The sequence below is a fragment of the Anabas testudineus genome, chromosome 8 (genome assembly GCF_900324465.2).
Source record: "Anabas testudineus chromosome 8, fAnaTes1.2, whole genome shotgun sequence".
Classification (NCBI taxonomy): domain Eukaryota; kingdom Metazoa; phylum Chordata; class Actinopteri; order Anabantiformes; family Anabantidae; genus Anabas; species Anabas testudineus.
The window spans coordinates 20043554-20060290 of NC_046617.1; the positions used below are offsets into that span (position 1 = coordinate 20043554).

Consider the following 16737-nt stretch of genomic DNA (forward strand, 5'->3'; position numbering starts at 1 on the left):
AGCAGTGATTTTAAAGAAATGTTTTTTATTATATATATTTCTTATAATTATTTCTATATTTATAAATGTTTATGTTTTTATAACTATTAAGATCCCTGTTAGCACCACCACCACCATAAAATACATTGTCAAAATAACAATTTGGAAAGTAACGATTATGCATTATGAGCTGGTTTTACTGGTCACATCACATCAGGTTAGGTTACGTAAGAGCAGGTGGGAGGGGTTTGTGAGGGCACACCTACAAATATGTCAGATTTGCAACAACACAACCACATCTACACAGAGCAGGCAGAGAACAGCTACCTGAAAACAAAGGTGAGTTTGTGAAACATTCTTTAATGTGTTTTTTAAAACACTTTTTTCTGTGCATAGACTCCCTAACTAAGACTAAGACTCTTTACAAACCTTCAGTCTTTTAGAATATATCATCTTATCAGCTCTGGTGTGTGTAAATAAAGTAAAATGAAAGTTAACAATAACATTGGAAATTTTTCATATACAGCATTCACATGCACCAAAGTGGTGTCTGCCGCCTCAATGGTGCCACAATGGAGAAATCAGCCATAAAGACATCATGGTTAGGTTAGGTTTCAGCACTAAATAAACATGGTTGGGTTAAGAAGAAAAATTCAAAGTTTGCCTAAAAGATGACTGCATCCTTAAATTCAATTTATGTTTATTGCGTGACTGGTTACAATAAGTAAAAAAAAGGTTGCCGATGTTTTGTTGTTCATTTTCTGCTGCTGTAACAAAGAAAAGTCTGAGACTTCACTGCCTGCACATTCAGACTGAAAATACAATAAACAATATAAAAACAAAGGTTTAACAAATAGTTATACTATCTGATTTCTTAATGACTGATGTTTTGCTTTTCAAGTGGTTAAAATATATTTTCTAGTTTTTCTAGTTTCTTCTTGTAGCAGAGAAGGTCAGAAAGTAGTGTTCTACTCTCCTCCCACCTCAAAGTTACAGTAAAGATGCTCATTCCATTTTCCTCTATTATCATAAAAAACATATGGTAGATAACTGCAGCGCTATGAGTGACACAACTCCTTGCAGATTTAAAAAGTTGGTCATGAGAAATCAGCAAGAATGGCATTAGTGGCATCTATGTAGAGTCAAATATTGTGAAAAATGTTTGGTAAACTTACTGCTGCTATAGTAATTCAAAATTGTTGCTGAGTTTGTATGATAACGCTTTAATAACAGCAAAAGTAATGTCATATTTTGCTTTATTTTATTTTATTTTTTATACTGAATTAAATCCGGATTATCCATCATTTTTTTGACCAAACTGTGTTGGAAGGGTGCCAGTTGATTAAAAAATGCTTTTTTCTGTTACAATGTTTTACAAAAACGTATGCTTAGTTACAAACATTGAATGGGAAGTGGCCCTGGAAAATTTAGAGCTATGAATCCTAGTTGTTGGATTTTACAAATGTCAATTGACAGGGCAAATACAGTATTCTCAGTTTTCTCTGGACATAGCCCCCACATTTTAAACGTAATTCAGAATTCTTAGTAGATTACGTCTGCTTTCAGATCTAAAATTTGTGTTCATTTTTACATGACCATATTTTGTGTATTTACGTGCACTCATGTAACCAGCTTACCATCGGATTTTCTTTCGTAAACTGATTTCTTAACCGTCATATAAATGGGAAACCTGATTAACCTAATTGGGGAATTAGACAAACCTGATTTCACCAGGTAATTAGTAATTTTAATTCTGTTTCATTTATGTATTTATGTAGCGCCAAATCACAACAGAAATCTCAAGGCACTTTAGAGTGTTTAAGGTTTAAATTCTAAATGTGTATATATCTATATAATTCTAAATACACATATATAGAACTATATAGAAAAACTGCCAATACAATTTGAGCAAGCACTAAGAGAAAAACTCCCTTTAACAGCAGAAACAATCCAGCAGAATAAAGCTCGGTGGGCGGCCATCTGTCTCGGCTGGTTGGGGCAAGTGGTAAGAGGAGAGAGAAAAGAACAGCAGGCAACAAAAAACAACAACAACAAGCACCAAAAACACTGGACAGGTTGGTAGGACCAGTAACTGGACTCTGGAGATGTACAGTGGAAAGAAAAACTTTGTGAACCTTTTGAAATGTTATGGTTTTCTGCATTAATTTGTCATACAATGTGCTCCGGTCTTCATCTAAGTGAAAACCATAAAATAACACAGTCTGCTTAAAATAATACTACTCAAACATTATATGTTTTCATGTTTTTATTGAACACGGGGTGGAAAAATATGTGAACCTTTGGACTTAATAACTATTCGACCTTCCTTTGGCAGCAATAACCTCAACCACACGTTTCCTGTAGTTGCAGATCAGACCTGCACAACTATCTGGAGTAATTTTGGACCACTCCTCTTCACAAAACTGTTTCAGTGCAGCAATATTCTTGGGATGTCTGGTGTGAACGGCTCTCTTAAGGTCATGCCACAGCATTTTAACCGGGTTGAGGTCAGGACTCTGACTGGGCCACTCCAGGAGGTGTATTTTGTTCTGTTGAAGCTATTCTTTTGGAATTACTTGTATGCTTTGGATCATTGTCCTGTTGGATCACCCATCCTCTGTGGAACTTAAGTTGGGGACAGATGGTCTTATGTTTTCCTGCAAAATGTCTTGATAAACTCTGGAATTAACTTTTGAATCAATGACAACAATCCGTCCAGGCCCTGAGGCAGCAAAGCAGCCCCAAACCATAATGCTCCCTCTGCCATGTTTTACAGTGGGGAAGAAGTTTTGATGTTTGTGTGCTGTGCCTGTTTTTCTCCACACATAGTGTTGTGTGTTTTTTTCCAAACAACTCAATTTTGGTTTCATCTGTCCACAGAATATTTTTCCAGTAGTGCTGTCAAACATCCACTGCAATATTTTCGCTTAAGTCAATTGATTGGTGGATCTTTATTTGCAACAAACCAGAAACCTAAATTGGGCGTATTATTCATTTTGTCCTTTGTTGTTCCATAAATACTTTTGTGAAACTACACATACTCAGAAGTCCAACGCTTGCCTTGAACGGGTTTATGTATGCTGGCTGATAGTGAAAATGCAGTCAAAAGTGGTTTTGAAGTCCATAACTGGCTCTTTCATTTTCAGGCAATTGCACCTACAGTGTCTGGCCCAGCTGTGGCTGAAAATCATCTAGTCTTTTATGGATGGAGCCCAAGAATAAAATATAAAACATCATATTAATATCATGTGGTCACTTTATTATTTCAAGGAAAACATTTTATGAATGAGTATACATGTGTTTACAGTAAAACATATTACTTTTTGATAAAGAGTAGATAAATGAACTAACAGCTCGTAACATTTCGTCCTACAGGTGCCCTATCCAAGAATATAAGTGAAAAAAAGGTAAGGTAAGAACTTTACAATTTCTTGTTGACAGTGTTTTATTTTATGCAATTCTATGTCTGTTTTTTTTACACACAACAATTAATTTATTATTTGTCTTATCTATTTACTTATCAACAGCTGTCGGTCAACAGAATGAATAAATTGAGTCCAAAAGAAGCTCTATTTAACAGACTTCACCTTCACAACAAACAGAAATTGTCTCCTTCAGATTTTCGTAAAATACATCCACCTGTAAATCAGGACCATGTGACATCTGAAAAAGATCTAGCTCATAGTTTTCTTCGGGGACTGATGATGTTAGACTACAGAGCCAGATATATTCCTGTAAAACAAGACAGTTCAAAGTCTGACCGAGTATTTGACTCTGTTGACGCAGAAGACGATGACTTAGATCCTCTGTTTAGCACCAAGGTAGACACAGTTAAAACAAATCAGAATCGTGTGCATCCAATGGATGTTCAGATGGCAGCATTTCACTGCTCAGACACTGTTCTTAAGCAGAACATGATTACAAAGCTGTCACAGTGTCAGTACGCCTTACCTTTGCTTGTCCCTGACCCAGTCTCCAAGGATATTGAGTTTCCTCTATGGACATTCAGACAAATAATTAAAACATGGAAGAAAACTCAAACCAAAGACAGTTCAGACACTGTCACCATGAAGAGTATGCCCATCTACAAAGCTCAGACTCCCATGGTGTCATTTTTCCGCCTGGGTTCACTGTCAGTGTCTAAATCTCAGCTGATGAACACTTTGATCAACGACCGTCACAGCACCTTCTTCCACAGAAACTGTCCAGGTAGCACCAAATCTCGCCTTTTGATGGATGGTGTGGCAGAGATTGCCTGGTACTGTCCTGCTGGAAAACCCAATGATGCCTTCACTGACTGTGTGGCCTTCTGTAATCTTCATGGTGATGCTCTGTTGTTTGAACAGCAGCGTGATATACTGACTGAAGGATCTTCCATCAATGTTGTTCTTGTACCAACTCTGGAAAAAAGCCACAGTAGTACTATAGTCATCATATCCCTTTACAAATGTGAAACACCTCTCATTATTCTCATCGATGATACCGATTGTGATGCAGTCCAGATGAAAAAGGGAAAATATAAAATAGGTTTAAAAGACAAAACCCAGCCAAACATAACTGAAGAACTTAAAAGAATCATAGGGGGAATTTCATTTAGACCACATAAAACCTTCCAGCTTGAAACCTTTTCTGATGGATTTGCTGTCAGAGTGGATGAAAATGATGAAGTTTGTCTAGATGGAAAATCTGCTGCAGTGAAAATAGTGAATTTATTTCAGGGGATGGACGTGTCAAAGATCAAAGACACATTTCTCCCTTGTCAAGGCAAACTGTGGCACGACTGGTGCAGAATAAATAAAGAACTGTATCAGCTCAAAGGACACATTGAGAAGGAGAAATGTAAAAAGAAACAGGAGATGATGAAAATAAGACAAGATCAATGCACAGCTTCCTGTAGTGAACTGATGAAGTTGTTCATTGAAAGTCTCTCATCATTAACATCAACAGACAAAGAGTATTTCCTGAAATGCACCCAGATCCTAATAGATGCTCTATCTACATATGACCTCTCTTCAATCCTGCAGAGTTATGATGAAAAGTGGTCTGAGGTCAGGTCTCTGAAGAGGAAACATGAGAAATCTGATCTGTTAAAAACCAAACAAACTGAGCTTGAAGAAATATCAAAGAAACTCCAATCAGCAACCTTTGGCTTGGAGCACATCTTTAGAGAAATGGGACAGATCTATGAAGCCCATAAATCTCTGCAGAAACAGCCAGAGAAGGTTCAGACTGACTGGTCTAAATACCCTGAGCTGGCTGCACAACTGATGATATCAGGACACCCGATGGAGCTGATGGATGGTGATGCAGATCATGTACCTTTATCATGGATCTCTAGTCTTTTAGATGAAGTCATCAGGAAACTGGGCGACCAGAGAGTTTTTGTGTTGTCAGTTTTGGGCGTACAAAGCAGTGGAAAGTCAACAATGCTGAACGCCATGTTTGGATTGCAGTTTGCAGTGAGTGCTGGCAGGTGCACCAAGGGCGCCTTCATGCAGCTGGTCAAAGTGTCAGAGGAGATGAAGAAAGACTTTCAGTTTGACTATATTCTAGTGGTGGACACTGAAGGACTGCGTGCTCTGGAGTTGGCCGGTAACACCACTCTTCACCACGACAATGAACTGGCGACATTTGTTGTTGGTCTGGGAAACATGACATTGATCAACATCTTTGGAGAGAACCCAGCTGACATGCAGGATGTCCTGCAGATCGTTGTTCAGGCTTTTATGAGGATGAAGAAAGTGAAACTTTCTCCAAGTTGTGTGTTTGTTCACCAGAATGTTACAGATGTTGCAGCTGCAGAGAAAAACATGGACGGAAAGAGACGCCTGCAAGAAAAACTGGACCAGATGGCTCAACTAGCAGCTAAAGAGGAGGGTTGTGACGCTGAGTGTTTCAGTGACATCATTGCATTTGATGTTCAGAAAGATGTGAAATACTTTGCCCAACTGTGGGAGGGAAATCCACCAATGGCTCCTCCAAATCCAGGTTACAGTGAGAGTGTCCAAGATCTGAAGAACTTCATCCTCTCTAAAGCCTCCCAGTCTGCTGGGGTTACTCTCTCACAGTTCAAAGGTAAAATCCAGGACCTGTGGAATGCCCTGATTCATGAAAACTTTGTTTTCAGCTTCAAAAACACACTGGAAATCTCAGTGTACAGAAAACTTGAGGTCCAGTACGGGAACTGGACCTGGACCCTGAGGACCAACATGTTGACTATTGAAAACCAATATTATACCAAAATAGAAAATGGAAAACTTGAAAAGGTCGAGCTCAGTGATCTTTTTGAAGAAATGAGCAAAACATATGAAGGAATCCAAAAAGATATGACGACGTACTTTGATGAGGACCAAGATAAAGAAATGTTGGTCCAGTGGCGAGGACAGTTTGAAACTAAAATCAAAGAGTTTCATGAAGAACTGGTGAGAGGAGTGAAAAGAAAACTGGATGAAGTTCTCCAGCAGAAGAAAGCTTGTAAAAAGCTGGAAGATCAGAAAACAGAGTTTGAGAACAAGCTGCTAGAAAAGAGCAAAGAACTCGCTCAGCAGTTAAAAGACAAGAACAAAGATGAAGAGGAACTTGAAAAGCAGTTCAACTCTGTTTGGAGACACTGGGTTAGTGAATTAACTGCAGATATTAAACCTACTGAGGACATCAACTTGGAAGATGATCAGTCAACAATTGTTCAAGAGCTTGGTTTTGAATGGAAACTGATAAATGACAGAAAAATCCAAAAAACATACAAAAACATGGCAGATCTGACAGATTATAATGATTATGTAATTAAACAGAGAACCTCTGGGTTTATTCATAATCAATCATATGAAGAACAACATCTGATCAGATCCTTCATTGACGATGTTGAGAAACAGTCCATGGACACATTCAAAAGCAAACCTGTAGCTACAAGAGGCTACAGTCCAACTTATTTACAAGAAGTGGCCAAAAATGTCAAAGATAAAGTGACAGAATTTGAATCAGAGAGGAAATGTACTCTGAAGAAAGAGTTTACAGTTGATCTCTTATTGTTCATATTTGACAGAGCAGGAAGTTGGTTTTTAAAGTCCATCAAAAAATTCAAGATGAAGAATGATCCACAGATGTTTTTAGAAAACAAGAGAGATCAATATTCCAACATTTTCAGAAGCTTCTGCAGAGGAAGTTCATCTGCTGTTGTTCTTGGAGAACTGATCTGTGAAAAACTGAAGGTTTCCACTGTTGAGGCTGTTTATAACAAGACTGCCATTGATCTGGCTGGAGAGATGAGGTGCAGTTTCCCAGCATTCAGTGGGAACAGGCTGAACTTGGAGAAACACGTGTTGAAGTCACTGGCAGAGAAAGAGAAATTTAGTGGTTTCATGAACTACATCCAACATCCAAGGAAACATGTGGAGAGTTTTATAAAAGAGGAAGTAAAGAAATACATCTTCACAGAACACAAAGATAAAACTCTGAATATACTCAAGAAAAATGTTCAAGACATTAAAGAACTTGTGATTCGAGCTTTATTTACAGCAACAGAGAAAGTCAAAGTCCAGAGAGGAGACACAGACATGTGGCTGAAGGAATTCTCCAGTTTACTAAAAGACAAGATGACATTTGATACCATCTGTTCTCAAAACTTCAGTGACATCAGTGATTTTGAGCTTCTTAAGAAAGAGGTAGAGAAAGGTCTGGTGTCCATCGTTACAGAGACGAGCAGCTTCTCACTGGAGAAGATGAAGGAATTCAGGCTGCAGCCTGATCAAATCCTCATTGATCAGCTGTGTAGGTGCTGCTGGGTACAGTGTCCGTTCTGTGGAGCTGTTTGTACCAATACTCTGGAAAATCATGATGGAGATCACAGTGTTCCTTTTCATCGAGCCACTGCAGTCTATGGTATGCACTATAAAGACACAGTGGAAATGAGCTTTGAGTTTTGCACGACAAAAGTTGCAAGTGATGGACATTTTTACCGTAGTCAGGATTCAGTTAAGTCCATTCCTTTTAAACAGTACCGAACTGCTGGACCAGAGTTTGCTAACTGGAGAATTACTCCTGATGGATCTAACCTACCGTACTGGAAATGGTTCGTGTGTCAATTTCAGAGTAAACTGGAAGGGAACTATAATCTAAAATTTCATGGCAGTGGAAAAATTCCTAGTGAGTGGAAAACGCACTGCAAAGAGGAAGCGATTAAAAGTCTGGATGAAATGTACAATCTGTGAATCAGCAAAAAAACCAACAGTTGTGCTGAAAAGACGTTTTTGATTCATTACTCAAGTGATTATACTTAGTCACACATATAGTCGTATTAAAGATATCACATACTTAAAAAAAAAAAATATATATATATATATATATATATATATATATATATATATATATATATATATGGTAGTTTGAAAAAAATGTCTGAAAATATTTAAGTGTTTTTGCATTTTCAGTTTCAACTTTTTCATTTAAATGACATTAAGGAACATTTAAAACAAATGAAGGATGCTGTGTATTTTTGAAGTACAGTATGTAAAGTAGTACCGTATTTTCTGCACTATAAGGCGCACCTTCAATGAATGGCCTATTTTAAATCTTTTTTCATATATAAGGCGCATAGAATAGACGCTACAGTAGAGGCTGGCGTTACGTTATGCAACCATTAGATAGAGCTGCGATAAAGGGAATGTAAACAATGTCAATAGTCAGATAGGTCGGTCAAACTTTATTAATAGATTACAAACCGGCGTTCTGACAACTCCGTTCACTCCCAAAATGAAGTTGATGATGTGCTCTGGCCGTGTCGTGCCTTTCAGTTCAAGTGATAAATGAATAAATATAAGTTGTGACAAAGGCCGCTAAAAAGTATTATAGTATTGTTCTTAAAATTTGTCAGAGTGAGAGTTGTGTATTTTAGTTGATCTTTGTTAAGATAATTAGTTGCAGAGTGAGCGCTCTTTCCACTCTGTTCAATAGTACAGCTTCGACGTATTTTCTCCGTTGGTAAATTAAACTAGTTTAGTTTCCACAGTAAAACCAACTGGTTCATGTTTATGCTGAGTGTGATTTATACGTTTGTGCCTTGGAAAGCATTTGTCTTTGTAAGTATTAACATGTTTATTGTCATTAGAAGAATGTTAGTTGTTACCTGTTACATGTGATAAATTACGTGTGCGTTTTATTGTAATTAGCTTCATTCAAGTCAAACTAGCGTGTGTGAGTGTAACACACCAAATGTGTAACGATGTGTATTATTTATTAATTTAGTTTCTTTCTGTTTCTTCAGTTACATAAAGAAAAGATAGGATAAAATGTAGTTGAGAGCAATGTACTCGTCAGTTAACAACACCAGTAAAGACAAGATACAGCACCATTGATTCGTTAATGTTGAACGTCTATTCCCATGTTCTACTGCGTGACTGATCGCCTTGAGTTTAATCTCTGCGTCGTAACCGTGTCTCTTAATAGGAGCCATTTTGGGGTTTTTGCACCAACACACAAATGGAAATGAAACAACACGCTTCACGCAGTTATATATCCCAATATGCACCGTGCGATACTTCTTCTACGAGGGAAAATGGAGTCGGCGGCTGTTTACCGTAGTTGAGAGACCTGCTGCTGCTGCTCAATATTATAAGGATTATAAGGCGCACTGTCGGCTTTTGACAAAATTGAAGGCTCTTAGGTGTGCCTTATTGTGCAGAAAATACGGTAATTAAATTCTCACAATTTTTAGTTTTTAAACTCAGTGTACAATGTTGAAAAGAAAAGGTCAGTGATTTTACTTTCATTCAGCTCACAGTCTCTTTCTAAATTTCAAATATTCCCATCCCACTTGTAATGTTCCATTGGAGCCTCAGGATGAATCCTGAGCAGTCTTCTTTTCTGGTCTCTGCTACCCAACTCCCACCACAGGTCAGTGTTCTTTCAAACCTACTGTCCACAGACCTGTCTCTCTTCTTTCATTTCTGGTCAGAGTCTTGAACAAGCAGTCTTCAATCAACTCACTGACTTCCTTTTTAGGAACGACCACCTGAGTGTTAACCAGTCCAACTTCAGTAGTGGTCACTCCAGAGAAAATGAACTCCTGAAGATACTGAAGCCTGGTGGGCGGAAAAACCTGCGTCTCAGTATTCTGTCGTATTGCTCCTTGTTCTATCTGCAGCCTCTGACACTTGACCACCAGATCCTCCTGTCTGGTCGAACCTTTAAGGGGCAGGGGCAAGCCTCTAACTCTCTCTGCCTCTATAGGGGTGTTCCGCAGGGCTCAGTTCTTGGTCCCCTTTCTCTTTTCTTGCACCTCATGAATTAGAAACAGTTCTTCCTACAGCACTCTAATGTGTTTCTCTTTGGCATCGTTATCTAATTGCTTTACCTTAACTGTTTTACATTATGAGAATAGTTTTTTCTGTTCTTATCTTTTTGCTGTGTCCAAATAAAATTCAGTGTCCGCTTATGTAAAATGTTGAGTGAAGTGCACTCTTGATCAAATGCATGCTGAGAAGTGTATGCAAACTTTTGCTAACTAAACAATGTGTTTATAAGTGTTTATTAACATTTATTGACAAATGTCCAACTTTTGTAATAGTATTGGCTGATAAATGTTTTTTTTCCCTTCTTTTAATTTTTGATGTAATTTTTATTCAATAAGAACCCAAAACAATCTTGTACTTATTTTCTTCTTTTTTTCTTCTTTACTTCATTTAATTAGTTTCATTGTCTTCTTAAATAACAGGTAATGTTTTATAACAGAACAAATTTCTTTCTGCTTTTGGCCCAGAAGTGTTATTTTCAGATTTTCGGCAGTAAGACGTCAAGCCGTGTTTGACCTCTCTTTCTTTGGACATAGAGGAAAAGCATTTATCTAGTGAAAGGTCTAATTTCTGAGTATCAGTGAGTCATATGACGTTTCAAGGGACCAGGTTCAGCAGCTTCCTTCGCCACTGGTACTTCTTAAACAGTAAATGGGACAGTGACATCAGACATGTCACATTTGGTGAGACGGGCATCTATTGGGATCTATTGCAGAGCAATCGGAGGGGTAAATCTAGGAGAGTCATCTACGTTTGAGACTGGAACATGCAAACGTTGCATCGTTTTCTCTGGCAGAATGATTCCCTAAGATAAGATCAATAACTTTAATAGGGAAAAAAGACAGTGTAACCACAATGAAGAGTCCACAAATTAACTCAGAAATAATGTACAAAAAGCAGGGGAGCTGAAAAAAAGAACTATTGTCCAGTAGCAAGTCATCTGCTCAATGACTAAATGTACATTTAAAAAGATAACCCCTCATGAGTGATTAGACCTCAGGGTTCATTTGAGCAGGTCACTCAGAGGCGGCACATCCATCATGAATCCTAAAAATGATCCACAGCTGCATAATATGAACTACAGGTAAGAAAGGTTACACACCAACTGCAAGAAATGATTCTTTGTGAGAAAAGCTGTGTTTAATTTGTAATTCATAAAAGTTGCAGTACATGAAGCAGACGTCACAAACAGACCAGTACAGGGACGTGTGTTGTGTCCAATTCAGCCCCACTTAGATATTAATCTGACATTATACAATAACCTTTTTATCTGAGACTTAATTTACATAATAACACATCAGGTACAAAATGTAGACTTTTAAAAAAGTTAATAAAATAGATTCTAACTGTTTTTCCCAAAATGTCTCAAACATCCTCCATTTACTCTCATTTCATTTTGGTAAAGAGTGTTTTTAATATAGTCAAGGACAACATGAACACAGAGTGTAGGCAACCGACGTGGACTCTTCTATCCCATAATAATCCCCAGTTACACTTTACAACACACAAGCTAAAATAAACTGTAAATTAGACACAAATCATGACTGTAATTGATTATTAATGTTCTCATGGAGCTTTGCAGATACAGAACCAGTGACTCTGTATTGAAGACAGCTAAGAGGCAGCAGGATTTTCATATAGAGAAGATTTTAGCAGTGCTGGCAACAACAAGATTTACTAATGTGTGTCAAGTCCTTAAGGCATCAATCAGTCTAAACAAATGTGAAACTGTAAATTCATCAGATCAGTTAATATCGTAGTATTTGAATTGTTTCAACTTCTAGTTTATGAATCAGATAAAACTTCTTTTGAAAAACTTCTTGTGCAGATGAATATCTAAGAAAAAAAAAGTTCTATTTTTTACATATTGATCCAAATGTTTATGAACCGTCCAACACGTGTGGGTTGATTGGTATGTTATGTTCAGGTGCTGATGGTAAGCTTGTGCATCCGGCTTTTCAGCTCTTTCATGACTAATAACCAATACAGGAAACGAGTTGAATGAATCATATTATTATTGTACATACCAACTTGTACTTCTACTTCTTGTGCTTTTCTAGATTTTATCATCATCTAGTAATTTTGCAACTTTGTGATATTAAAGTGGTACATGAAGCGTAAGACAAATTCACAGCCGCTCTAACAAGCTTCATCTTGATGTGTTCTGTATATTTATTATATATACATAAATTTATGTCCCTGAATTGAAAGTTAAGTTAGTAAAACTAGAGCCACATGACACTAGAATAATGCACGGGAAATGATGATGAATGGATCAGAATCTGAAAACAAATGCAACTGGATCCATGTGCACAGATGTTAATTTTCAAATGACAATTCTGTCAGATTCAAGCTGATCCAAATGTGCAGGGATGTATTGTTCCACTTCTGCTCTGTGCCTGTTTTAATACTTCATGTAAAGGTAAAAGGGGAATTACTAAGGCTGTTTTGTGCACCTACACCGTTACTATGTGCAGGTTTGGCGTCAGATGATTGATGCTCATTGAACCCACATTTATAGACCTTGATTTTATTTGTACAACATTACTGAGAATATTTTCTCTCCATAACATCACCTCCTGCTGCGGACTCAGAGAAAGAGTCAATAGTGTGTGAAATCTCAATAATGGTGAGATTCGTTTTCTGGTCCTGTGCAAAAAAATCTTTAAATCCAACTTAAGTATATGCACACGGGGCTGTGAGGTGGAAATGTAAATTACTTTTAATTATTTTATTGCTCTGCATGCCGACAAATCAGTAGGTGACCTCTGCACATGGAAGCTTTAAAAATAAAATGTGTTAATATAACAGAAAAATGATTGTAGACAAAAAAAAAACACTAGTTCTTATTGTTACAGCAGCTAATTTACAGTGCAGGTGTTACAACATTTTCAGTGTTTAAGAAGGATTTTACTGTTTTAGTGCATATGTTTCTAAAATGTATGTGTTGAATGATGTTTCATTTATAAAGTCCTATGTATAAAGGCCTAAAAGTTGCAAATCCCACCTTCACCACCTACTGTTAAAATATTCACCAAAGCCCCAAATAAAAACAGCGTATTAACAGTAGACTGCTTTATAAACAGAATCAGTACAGAAAAAAATCACATTACAGCAGTATTTCTCCTCTGTAAATTCAACTCTGCATAGATTTAGTTTAAGACACACACAGGTAAGAACTTAGAACAGTACTATGAAGGAAAGAGAGAGAGAGAAGATCTACTGTGATTCCAGCGCTGCCTCCTGCTGGGAGCATCTCCCGTAACCTTGTGTAGAGATCAGCAGGGAGGTGTTCAGTCATTCTGGGATGTCACAGAGGCACTTGAAAAAACAAAGCAATCAGTCATGTGATAACCTTCTACTAAAGCAATTTAAAAGAAACTCTTCAATAATAAAACCGTACAGAATGTTTGCACTTGAAATCTGAAGCTGTGTTCACCACAGTTTGTGTAAAACTAAACTCACCACGCTGTTGGTTACTGCTTTTATTACTGCAGACAAAAAAACAGCGAGCAACTCCTAAAATTCGGTATCGACTTAGCTTAGCATGTACTGCGGGCTCACAAACAGGACTGAGGGACAGGTATGTGCCTACCCAGGGAGGTGGTACTGTATCGTGTGCGCTGCAGAGTGGCGTAGCCGGACTTGTCTGACATCAGGATGCGGTGGGCTGGAGGGACTACAACGTCGCCGTTCCTCTGCAGGGAGGCACACCTGCGAAACGTCAAATCTAGTTTCGTCTGGATGTTGCTCGAGCTGTGTGCACGCTTAATGTCTGCAGGGTCTACAAGGTGAGCCCCCGCCTTTCCGTTGAGCAGCTGTACCTTGTGGTTAGGGACACCGTCAGCCTTACCGTCTTCCCGCAGCATCGTGGTCAGCGTGCCGTTGGAGAGCGACAGTTTGGCCGAGTTAACTCCTGTCACATTCCCCAGATGTCCGTGTCCATTCATGCGTCTGTCTCGTCCATTAACTGGGGACTTAGGAACATCTTTCTTCATGAAACCAGGTTTGAAAAAAGACAAGAGGCTGTCATGGCTGCGACCCTCCTGCCCCCCCTGCCCCCTCCTGTCCTCAGGTTGAAATCCCATCTGAAACAAGTCCTTTTGCCCCCTGGAGACACCCCCTGTCTGGACTTTAGTTCTTCTCAGTGTCGAGTCTCTGCTTGGGGGTGCACTGTGACTGATGTGACCCCCAAGAATGGCTCCTCTGTGCAGATAGAAGTCCAGGTTCCTGCCCTGGTCCTGCCTCGCCCTCTTAGAGGATCTGTACCTCAGAGATCCATCATCTCTGGTTCTGTTGTTACCAACTCCCTGGTTCATGTTCCTCTCCACATAAGGTCTGCTCTGTCCCTCTGGTATTTTAGGAGAGTAACAAGTGTCCGAGCTGGGTCGGTCTGTGTAACTAAGGCTGCTGCCACTAGGTGAGCTGCAGTCCTGTCCTTCTTTGAAATGTCTTCCCTGGGAAGTCCTTTGTGGTGGGGTGGCTACCAGTGAGATGATGGGGTCTTTGGTACATCGTGGCCGACGCCCAGACTCCAGATACTCCACCAGCTCTCCGGGCTGGGTCTGAGCTGGGTGTTTAATCCGGTCCTTGGAGCCAAAAGACCACCGCAGTGGGAGAACTTTGCTCAGAGAGTCCTTCGGCTTTGTGGGTGATCTCATGCTGACGCTCCTGCCTTGGGTTCCACGGACAAATGGTTTGACCTCAAACCCATCTGAAGGAATACACACAAGACATTATTTCTACTTCAAGCACATGAAAATGAAAGGTGCACTTGTAAAGACTGGGAACCTTCTATGGGGTAAAGTCAGTGTGATTTGTGTGAGTGTAATAAAATGAACCAGGACTGAAATCTTAATGACTTTAGCTTTATAACGTTGTGTAAAGTCACTCAACAACATATGAAACTCCAGACACCCACTTGTTTCTACTGTTTTCTGGGGTTCATCTCCAAACACCGGCAGCTCAGGAGACTCTGGCGCCTGTAAAGGTGTGTGCTGAGGTACCGGGATGGGACCTCCTGACACCACGCTGCCCCTCTTACTGCCCCCATTCAGCCTGACCAGCCAGTGGTCAGACATGGAGGAGCTGGTGGAACCTGCAACAAGAGTTTGCACATCACTTTAGTAAAGCAAAGAACAATGTACAGGAAGAGAAAGTAAGAAGCTGGAAACTGAACACAGATGCTGCCCTGACTCTAGGACCGGGGTCAACACAAACTGTAGATAAGGACGTTGGGAGGTGGGATGATACGACAACATCCCCTCCATTATTTCTAGAACATAAACTAAGCAGCTTCCACTTGACCTGACAGGATAACAAGCTGCTGCAGAGAGTTTTAAAGGACTGACCAGTGACTGAGGAGCTGGCAGACCAGGGGGGGATGGTGTTTCGTCTCTGGTAGAAGAGGATGTAGGCTCCTCGTGTGCACACCTCCCCCTGTGGAACTGGCTCCACGCTGCTGTCATCATAGCTGTACCACTGGCCATCAACAGAGTTCCTACAGAAGGCTGCAACAAGAAGTGACAGAGTAAATCAACAAAAAAACATTTTGGAACTCGCGACGCATTTCATGTGTTTTAGACGGGGATTTAAATACGGTGCCGTCCCTACTCTGAAGTTTTAACTTATAGAAGAACTGTTTACTGGGTCAATCACACCATATAACTTTAAATCCTTTTATTCTCAGCACCTTTTGTATTTTTTTTTCTTCAGCAGCCATTTCATTTCCGAGCTGACCTCTCTGGGACATTTGCTGCCCTCTGCTGGATGAGAAGTCCATTACATCACCCGAAGTGCAGAATGTGAAATCCAGTTGAGTGACCAATTCATCATCTGTTATTATACTGTTATTACCTCATGAAGACGAACTGCAGGATGGTTAGATCACACTGACCTAGCTGTAGGCAGGTGTACCTAATAAACTGAGTTAGGCCTTCCACTGAAGATGTTCGTACCTGTGTAATGTCCACCGTGCATTCCTCCGTGATGGTTACACACAGCATACAGATCATACAGGAACTCAGGCGGAGCCAGGTCGGGTCGACGGGGCTGCTTCCACCCAGGCTGGAGTGGGGGCTGGTGGGTGCTGTGGTTGCGGCTCACCATGTGAGGCGTCATGTCCAGACCCGCCAGGGGGAAGTGCACGAACGTGGTGAGTTTGTTCCTCCGCTCTCCCACCTGCCTGAAGCGCTTCAGGTGGAGGATGAGGATGTCCGGCAGCGTCCACAGGCTCATCTTCACCATGCCTTGCTGCAGCTGCTTACAATGAGGGCACTTCCAGGCATCGTCAGGTGCAAGCTGGAGGAGGATGGGGTGGGGAGAAGATGACCTTAATTAACAAGACCACTTTGTCTAGTAATCCTCCGTACTGGAATATTCATTAAACTGTAATTAAATAAATGTATATATAATATGTTCAACAACAGCAAATCATGGATCGGAAGACTGGGGGAAGATTCAGGAGGCTCCT

At 39.7% G+C, this 16737-nt stretch overlaps 2 protein-coding genes and 1 long non-coding RNA gene across 6 annotated transcripts in view; 2 read left to right on the forward strand and 1 right to left on the reverse strand.

Annotated features, from left to right (window-relative positions):
* The first annotated feature begins 286 nt into the window (after positions 1–286).
* Positions 287–8303, forward strand: LOC113155427 (interferon-induced very large GTPase 1-like). 4 transcript variants are annotated; one of them, XM_026350180.2, is made up of 4 exons: positions 287–318; positions 1920–2054; positions 3355–3386; positions 3507–8303. In XM_026350180.2, exon 4 carries the CDS (start codon positions 3522–3524, stop codon positions 8184–8186), a length of 4665 nt encoding a protein of 1554 aa, XP_026205965.1. In that variant the 5' UTR covers positions 287–318; positions 1920–2054; positions 3355–3386; positions 3507–3521; the 3' UTR covers positions 8187–8303. The 4 variants fall into 4 exon arrangements, with proteins under 4 accessions (XP_026205965.1, XP_026205937.1, XP_026205945.1 ...); XM_026350152.2 differs by lacking the exon at positions 1920–2054 and having other exon boundaries at positions 292–318; XM_026350160.2 differs by lacking the exons at positions 287–318; positions 1920–2054 and adding an exon at positions 2505–2516.
* A 922-nt stretch (positions 8304–9225) lies between these two features.
* LOC113156883 lies at positions 9226–10622 on the forward strand. Its single transcript, XR_003298323.1, has 2 exons — positions 9226–9867; positions 9976–10622. It is a non-coding gene; the product is annotated as an uncharacterized LOC113156883 (long non-coding RNA).
* Positions 10623–10682: 60 nt separating this feature from the next.
* Positions 10683–16737, reverse strand: part of usp43b (ubiquitin specific peptidase 43b) — a 51846-nt gene continuing 45791 nt past the window's right edge. Inside the window, exons 12-16 of the mRNA XM_026352269.1 lie at positions 16223–16565; positions 15617–15775; positions 15187–15363; positions 13861–14979; positions 10683–13586 (exon numbers count right to left, since the gene is read on the reverse strand). Of these exons, the coding sequence (XP_026208054.1) occupies positions 13576–13586; positions 13861–14979; positions 15187–15363; positions 15617–15775; positions 16223–16565 (1809 nt within the window). The 3' untranslated portion in view covers positions 10683–13575. The remainder of the gene's footprint in view (positions 13587–13860; positions 14980–15186; positions 15364–15616; positions 15776–16222; positions 16566–16737) is intronic.